General features: G+C 51.3%; 1 protein-coding gene across 3 annotated transcripts; it reads right to left on the reverse strand.

Annotated features, from left to right (window-relative positions):
* Positions 1-2,667: 2,667 nt before the first annotated feature.
* LOC108548550 (otopetrin-3) lies at positions 2,668-8,130 on the reverse strand. 3 transcript variants are annotated; one of them, XM_017901564.1, is made up of 11 exons: positions 7,902-8,130; positions 6,570-6,642; positions 6,282-6,440; positions 5,602-5,822; positions 5,351-5,520; positions 5,110-5,268; positions 4,496-4,762; positions 3,634-3,884; positions 3,388-3,521; positions 3,092-3,324; positions 2,668-3,018 (listed from the first exon to the last, which is right to left on the reverse strand). In XM_017901564.1, the coding sequence occupies exons 2-11, from the start codon at positions 6,599-6,601 to the stop codon at positions 2,728-2,730; spliced, it is 1,917 nt and encodes a 638-aa protein (XP_017757053.1). In that variant the 5' UTR covers positions 6,602-6,642; positions 7,902-8,130; the 3' UTR covers positions 2,668-2,727. The 3 variants fall into 3 exon arrangements, with proteins under 3 accessions (XP_017757053.1, XP_017757052.1, XP_017757054.1); XM_017901563.1 differs by having other exon boundaries at positions 6,570-6,662; XM_017901565.1 differs by lacking the exon at positions 4,496-4,762 and having other exon boundaries at positions 6,570-6,662.
* Positions 8,131-8,438: the final 308 nt, after the last annotated feature.

Consider the following 8,438-nt stretch of genomic DNA (forward strand, 5'->3'; position numbering starts at 1 on the left):
TCCCCCCCCCCCCCCTCCCCCCGCCCGAGATAGAGGGCGATAGATGGTTCGGTTAGGGGAACAACCACAGGCGGTTCGAGGAGGCTCGAGAGGGCGTTCGGGAGGAGTAGGAAAAGGGGTAGCAGAGAGGATGAGAGTACGAGTCGCGAAGGTCTCATTTCCGCCGGAAACAGAGGTTCCCTCACCCTTGCTGCGAGTTACCCTCCCTTCTTCTCTCTTGTCTCGTCCAGATGGCGGCAGAGTCCAATCGAATTAAATACATTCCCGAGGATCGTCCAATCGACGACCTCCGGTGGTGGTATTTGTCTGGTAGTTGTTCTGCCAATACCACTGTCATTTCTTTCGCCAAAGTCTCCCTCTCGCTGCCCCCGCGCCGCAGATGCATCCACAGCCACCGAATAATTTACTCGTTTTTGCTGCTTCTTTTTACCAGCACGCTAGATCGTAGCGGGCAGCGAGTATATCGAAAATTCATTAAAGCCCCGTGTAATTGGGTCGAGAAAGAGAACCGCCGCTGACCCTTCGCATGGCTCCTTTACGCTCCGCTCTCGCCGAGATAATTTTATTTCGAACGCTCGATGATTTCACGTGTCGATACGTTTTCGTCCACGTCACGAGGACGGCCATGGCCGACCCGCAAGAAACCAGGCATCCTCGCTACTTTCTTTTCGCCCACGATTATTTCGCCGCGGTACATTTTCCGCGGAAATGGAAAAACCGGCGAAAGAGTCTCCGCGGTATAAGCGTATTTCGAATAGCCGTGGAATCGAAGCGCTCCCGCTAGTTGTACGTTATATTATTTAAAAAAGTTTCCCTGCAGGGAAGACCATCCATTATCTGAGGCTCCGATAAATCCGCCAAGGCGTTCTCTCTCCTTGTGTGTTTGGCGGATATATCAGGGTTTCCTCGTCCCGTCGCTGTCGCATCGCCTCTTCCCTGCGTTTCCGCTCTTCACTTTGGAATCGACGGGGGGTTACAAGAGGCAGGATCGGTAAACTCGATAAATTGCAAGATTTTTCCCTCGGCCGATCGAAGCAGCGCCTCGTGGCGCCCTCTCACCCCCTCCGAATTATCGCGGCAACTCGCTCGAATTCGCGCGAAACGTTTCGTATTCATGCAACGTTAAATGCAAATTCACGCAGTCCTTGATTATCTCGCTTTCAAGGTGTCCACGCTATAAATAATCTCGTCGTTAATAATAATCGATATTCTCGTTGCGTGGCCGATTCAACCTGATAATAACTATTATCGTTAATAGACGACTCGTTATACGACAATTACGGGGCACGCTTACGGGGCAACTTTAAATTCCGTTGCAAATTAAATCAAGTAAACGGATTGCTATCGATGTGCGAATTTCCCATCGACCCGCCTCTGCTGTGCCGATCGTTTCGAATAAATTCGCGAAAACTATCGCGAGATAGAGGTGACACGTAGTTGGGCGAATGTAAGATTCCTCGTTCGCTCGGACGTCGAACGTTTGCTATGCGCGCGTTGCAGATTGCATTCGGGGTTATGGTGGTGGCAGGTCGCCTAGACAGGCGGTCGTAGAGACGGTAAATCCTGGTTAAATCCGGAGAAAAAACAAAAGCTACGGCGAGCGTTAGAGGATTGTGACGGCTGCTACTAACACCCTCTGTTCTTTCCCTTTTCGTCGAAGATTCATGCGCGCGTGCCTTTCTCGGAAAATTCTGTCGGAACGGCGATTATCGTGCGCGATGGCCGGTTTAATTTTTCTCACCACCGACGACGCGTCGCGACCGTCTCTGGCGAAAAGGTGCGAAAGGGAAGGAGAGAATTAGCCGTATTTCGACGCGTTCCAATTGTCCGCTCGGGAAAGTTATTTGCACGAGGGAGTCCGCAATCAGGGGTTGGAAATCTGAACGCGGAAGGTGGACGGACAGTAAGTGGAGCATTAAGTTGGAAATTTCGGAACACGACGTACACGGACGGGCCGCGTACACGGTATTCTTGGTGGACGAGTCCGAGAGCACTCGATAGGCTAAGTAAATCAGAGGCCTTTGGTCAAGAGTACAGCCTCCACTCCGTTTAGGGTAGGAGTTAAAGGGGGTTGGCGGGTGATGAAGGAAGAGGGTGCAATAGTGGTGGCAGGAGCAACAAAGGGTTGGCTAAGAGCTCTTCACCGTCCACTCGCTCGCTTTCTCCAACCACCGAAGCATCACCTACTTCTCGCTGCAGCCAGGCTTGCTTGCCTCGTGATGTGATTGCTACCGAAATGTGTTTACCGTAAACCGTATCAAACTGTCGACCGTCCACCATCGTCGTTACCGTCTATCTTTTCCGCGTGGTACACCGATAAAAGTACGCACCTCTATCGATTCGCGTCGGCCATGGAACGTCGCGTCCGCGTCCGCGTCCTCGTCCTCGCCATCACCGTCGGGCCGCACGGAGGAGCTTTGAAACGGCCCTTTTACCCTTTGTCCCTGCCGCCAGGTTAGAAGTTCTCGCGCAGGCTAGTAAACGCTGCGGAAACAAGTTTGCCTTTTGCGTCTTGTAACGTAGTTATTTCCCAAGGATCGCCTTTCTTTTCTTTTCTTTTCTCTCTTTCCGCCTTCTTTCCCCTGTTTGCCCCGTTAAATGGTAATTAAGGCGAACGCTGAACGATAACGCAATTTCTTTCTACTTTGCTTTTGCTTTTTACCGAGGATAACAATTTTATTAAAATCACCGTACTATGTAAAGTCATCGTTCGAATACGACGTACAATCAGTAAGGGTTTTGAACCATACTGCTGGACCTGCTCTTGTAGCACGTCTTCCATATCTCGAACAGGCATATGGCGGAATGAAACCGATAGAATATAGCCAGCGGCATGGACACGTGCGTGATGATCGTCCATGCCCAGACGCCGAAGAATCGCAGATGATCCGGACGTACCCCTGCCCGAGACTTCTCCAGAGTGTTCACCGTCCACAGGGCGATGTTGACGACGATCAGGAAGGTGATGAGTTCCTTGCCAGGCTTGTTGTTCCTCGAGCAACGTCTTCCCCACGCGATCTAGAAATTCGTGGACAACGGGAGGAAATATTTATTCCCGACGAAATTCTCCAGTACGAAAGCGAACTCTTACTTTGATGAGCAACGTTTGGCTCGTGCTCTGCACCAAAGCCAACAAATCCGTGATCAGAGATAACACCCAAGTCGGGCCCATTGTCAATACATCACCGACCACCCCGAACAGACAATGCAGATAGACCCCGGCTTGAGCCGCGGCCAACAAGGTCGTATCCAAGTCCGATGGCTTGATAATCTTCTGCTGCAACGCTTCCAACTTGGACGTCCCAGCGACCGAGGCGATCATACCTGTAGGATCGAGGATCGTTTCTTTGGATCGAGCACGTGACAGGGAAATATCGGAAATATTACCCAACACGAGTATGGTCGCGTCCAACGCGGTGACCTGCACGATCGCGATCTTCATCTTGGCCTCCTTCAGCACGAAGAACATGATCAAGCTCAATATCGTCGCGGCGACGACCATGATCCCGCCGAAGAGACCTCTGGAAAGGCCGGTAAGAAAACGCCGAATGGAAACAGTCTTAAAATCTCAAGGATATCGCATTAACAAATTAACGGGGGATCCTATCGATTTAATTAAATTCCCCGGCTGACCTGTGAGAGCTACTGCAATCTATGCTAAGGTGATACGAAGATCTCGACGGGGTCTCGCTATTTGCATCCTTCTTCTCGTCCACCCTCTTCCACATCTCGAACAGTATCACCGCGCAAATTAAACTGAATTCAATTGTGCACGGGAAAAGGAACGGGCTGGCGTCTCTGAGCAGCGACGCGAGGATCCCGGCTTCGTCGTCGTGCGTGTGGCCCAGCTGATCGATCTCGTGTTGCGTTTCCTCGACCAACGCCTTGGCAAACAAACGGAATGCCTGAGGACGCGTGAAAAATTCACGACGACGACGCACGCGTACGAACGGCCGGAAACAACGGTGAAAGCATTGGCTGCCGTGACGGAATCGTTGCCGCGTCGCGCCGCGAGTTGGAAATGGTCCTGGCCGTGTGGATGAGCGACTGCCTCGATTTTCCCGGGAAACGGGATCACGGGTCGAGGTGTCGCTTCTGCTTGGGACACGCGTTTCTACGAATACGGGAATAAACAGCGCGTTTGGCTTTGATAAACGGCGAACGCGGATAATCGACACCGACCGCTGGGTCCGAGCTAAAGGTCATCGAAATGCTGGCTGATGCTCAAAGCGATGTCCCGATTCCCGGTGGTGTGTTCTTTTCCTTTTATTCGATTGGGTTATCAGTCGGAATGTTTGCTACTGTTTTCGGACATGGAGATACTCGATAACGATGACGAGCAAATTGACTCGGATAACAAATAGAGTCGCGGAACGGGGTTTTGTTTTCGATTCACTTTTCGGGTAAACACGGTAGATAACGTGTATCGGGTTGTCCAAACACACTTGTTCCCGCAATGAAAAACGCTCCTGTTTTATTCATCGGTTCGACGTACCTGCAGCCACTCGCAGAGGTTGGTCGCGATCATGTGCATCAGGCCTAACTTCGCGAGGGCAGTGTGCTTGGCCAGGCTGAGACTTTTACTGTTCAGAAATATAAAGTGCATCTGAGCCGTGACTAGCAGCAGCCTGGCACCCGGTGTAATCGCCCTGAACGGGCCGGAAGCTATTTCCGCCCCAATTTGCAATCCCGTAAATACCAACGAGCCAGCGCCAAATCCCACCGCGCCGAGTCTCAGACAAAAGCTGCCGTACTGTTGCGTCTGGGGAACAAAGATTTCATTGTACGCGTGCTGCGTGCCCGAATGCCACCCGCTAATTAGAAAATACCGAACGATCCGCGAATTTTACGCCGCGCGAAAATGCTTTCGTAGAAATTATTCAATGGCCCGGCACCCGGTGTGACGAGTAATTGGCCCGCGATAGTCAACAGTTGCGCAGGTCGGGACACCTGAAAGGGATCGTACCCGATATCGTCTCTCACGCTTTGTCAAAGACAAACACTCGTGGTTGCCAAGAGGTAACGACGACCACGACGATCACGGCCACGCGAGCCTGATTCCCGGTTCATTTTAGAGGCGATTAAATATTTTCCACGAGCAAAGTTTACCTGACACTGGTTCACGCGATCCCCGTTCTCGTCCAATTTGTACATTTGCTCCTTCTCGTTTTTTCCCCTCCGATTCCACACCGCTTTGTCCCGCAGCACGAACACGTGCATCGAGATCACGAACGTCACGCTCACCAGGTACAGATACAAATAGAAGCCCTAAACAATCGCACGGGGATTTTGTTTATCGGATCGATATCGATTGCAAGCAGAGGGAAAAATCGAAATACTCGCGTCGCACCTGTTTCAAAGATGCTGGAACTCTCTCGGTGACGCTGGCCGTGATCGGCACCGCTAGTCCGATCACGATCAACAGCTTGGCGTACAGGCTACTCATGATGGACACCATTTCCGCGTGGCACTTTCTCTTCTCCGTGATCCGTGGCATTTGCTCGATCATCTGTTGCTTGGCTGGCGCAGGAAATTTTCGACCTGGTCCCATCTCAATTGCTTCGAGCGTGTGCGCACTCTCGTAAATAAAAACTCACTCACCTCTGGCCGGATCTAGCGCGTTCACGGGCACGTAAGCGGGGCTGACAGGTGACAATGGTAGGAAATTGGGTCGCTGCTTTTGCGCCTCGTGATCGTATTTCTCCGGATGATTGTTTAACAGGGGCGTTTTGTATCCTACCATTTGACCGGTTAAAAATTCGTGATCCTGCGGCATGCAGGACGGCAGCGACATGTTGCTGCCTATCCCTGAAATCAACGCGCTATCGAAGAGGAATGAGTGCCATTTGGCGCGTGGCGTTGATAGGGTTGGAGACAGAGGCGGTGTTTCGAGGCGATTAAAACGTACAGAGCGCGATTTCAGTTCGCGTTCATAAAGGACCTGGAAGGTATTTAACCGTATCCAACCGCCCGATTTCGCGTCAATACACCCGACGAAATAAATTCAAACGAATCGGTGAACCGTCACGTCGAAAATATTTCGTTCGAAAACTGAATTCAATGATCGTAAAATTATACGCTTTTTGCGTTCCCGTGTTTCGCGTTCACCACGCGAGACCCTATAATATTTTAGCTTCGCTACGTTATTAATGCCGGGAATGATTAAATCGGTCGCGCGCGGTCCACCTGTATTTCTATCGAGCGTACGTTCATATGTATGAGCAGCGTATCCGGATGGAAAATATCCGCAGGGAAAATTAGAAAACGAGAACTGGTATTACCCCAGAAGGCCCCGTCGATGGTTGATAACGGCAGTCAAGGACATGCTTTGTCTCCGTGGATGCGACATTCTTCCTCGAGGCGACAACGGGTAGTCTTTTCCATCAGCCTCCGACGATAGGGTTATCGGTGACTGCGTATCGCGATTCTTCGACTCGCAACTTTGTATTTTCCCCAATTTTTGCCGTTTCCCAGCGGTTCAACCACGTGGTTATACGGAAAAATGCAATTTTTCGATCAGCATCTTCGCGTGGTACGTAGACCGACGTACGTTATTAGCAGTTACTCACGTGGTCGTTATATTCGATTGACTATTATTCATAGTCTGTCGGCGTTGTCCTTTCGATGGATGAATAATCCGCGCTGTGAACGATCGGCAGCGTCTAAATATCGGAATAAAAATAAATCCGGTGACGCGTGCTTTTTCCGCTTCTATTATTTTCCAACGCTATTATAGAATTCACGTAACACCCGACGCACGGTTAAGAACTTCTTTTCCCCCTTTCTTTCCGCAAACGTTGCGTAACAATCGTTTCGGTTTATTCACCGGCAATGCGTCAAACTTTCCAGCTCCTTCCAGGGTTGGATAAGCTCGGCGACGCCGTATTTGCTCGGCTGTTCTCGCGGCGAAAACTTGGAAATTTATTCCCGGGGAAAATTCGCTCGCGTTTTGAATTTTTAGTAGGCTGGCCAACTTCTTTCCTCGCCGCTCAGCCTCGTCGCGTTTAAACGGCCGCGACAAAAGCGATTGCTCGCGTCGATCGTCCACGAGTCGGTGCATCCTCGCATCCGAGAAATCCTTCCAATTATCGCCACGCATCTCCACTTTTACCCCCTTTCTACTTCTCCGACCCCTAAAATCCTCGGCGACCCAGCCAACGAACGGATCCCATTCGCGACTAATTTTTCCGACGAAACTCCCTGCAACTTGTTCCTTGTTTTCGCTCGTTTAGAACGCGAAACTCCGAGACGACGACGACGACGACGACGACGACGACGACGACGACGACGACGACGGCGAGGCGAGCTCGAAAGTTGCACTTTATTGAAGGCGATTTCCGACTTTGTGCCCGCCGCGCAACACTGACACTGTCGCTCTCGTGTAACCGGACCAACTTCGCCAACTTTCGTTTGAATCGCGTTAAACGAATCCCGGTGAACTGTGTGACGCTATCGGCGCGTCACTCGGGTAGAAACGCTCCGCGAGAGACCGAGGCTAGGCGTGGTAATGCCATTGGTGTTACGCATACTGCCAACTATTCTCCACGCCGTGAATCGCACAAAAGCCACTTCGAGCACGCCTTTGCGGAAGGTAAGCGCTTTCATGCGTCCGTCGACGGTGCCTCGTTGCGTTGTCGTCACGAAATTTCTAACGGCGAGTGTCTTTTGTAGCCCGTCAACTAGTTTCGCGAGCGTAATTAGGTTTCGGGTGTACATATATGTACCTATATATGTACATCGGGTATACGTAAGTGACGTTTAATGCGACAGACGAAAGGTCAGTGGAATTTAGATTATTCCGGTGGAAAAGTTGCCGATGCTTGGTTTTTCGCACACAGTGGTCCGACTCGGCGGACGAACGATCGAAACGCGATGCATAATACAACAGAACGCGTTATTACCTTTCACGTTGACAAATTAGCTGATACCGTTCCGAAACGCTGCAAGCTGTCGCTCACGATTAGCCGACGAGGACGAAGGACGCGCGTGTGAAACGAAAAATCTGGTCCGCGTATACCTACGCGAGCACTCGCGTCCCTTTTTCGCGATTGCCAATCACGGATCGTTGGGCGAGGATCGTTCGATCAACCCTGACACTGGTCGTGGACGCGGTCGCGCGTAGCTAGGATTCGCTCGCGTCTCGCGCGTTTCTGACCCGACTACTCGGATTCGCGACGCTTTGACGCAAATATCGCGACAAACATTCGGTGTCGTGGCGAAATTAGCGAGAGACCGCGAGAAACGTCGGGACACGGTATCGCGAATCTCGCGGAAAACACGGGAACGAGCGTGGAGATCGTGCATGATTAATGGCGGCCGGTTTAACGACGACGCGTTCGTCGATCGATATTCTAAATGGATGTAACTCGTAACCGTTCGATTGTTTATTTATGCGGAATATTTCGGGGCGGCGATAACGCGGCTGTCCGAGCCGGTAT

This window comes from Eufriesea mexicana, unplaced genomic scaffold (assembly GCF_001483705.2).
Source record: "Eufriesea mexicana isolate 0111107269 unplaced genomic scaffold, ASM148370v2 scaffold1647, whole genome shotgun sequence".
NCBI classification, from domain to species: Eukaryota; Metazoa; Arthropoda; class Insecta; order Hymenoptera; family Apidae; genus Eufriesea; species Eufriesea mexicana.

Bases quoted from the DNA above. Each gene is read 5' to 3' on its own strand.
- LOC108548550 (XM_017901564.1), bottom strand. From the start codon at position 6,601: ATGAATAATAGTCAATCGAATATAACGACCAC. The intron at 5,823-6,281 runs GTAATACCAGTT...CCTCTTCGATAG, and splicing joins CATCGACGGGGCCTTCTGGG to CGCGTTGATTTCAGGGATAG. The intron at 3,885-4,495 runs GTACGTCGAACC...TTGTTTGCCAAG, and splicing joins ACCTCTGCGAGTGGCTGCAG to GCGTTGGTCGAGGAAACGCA.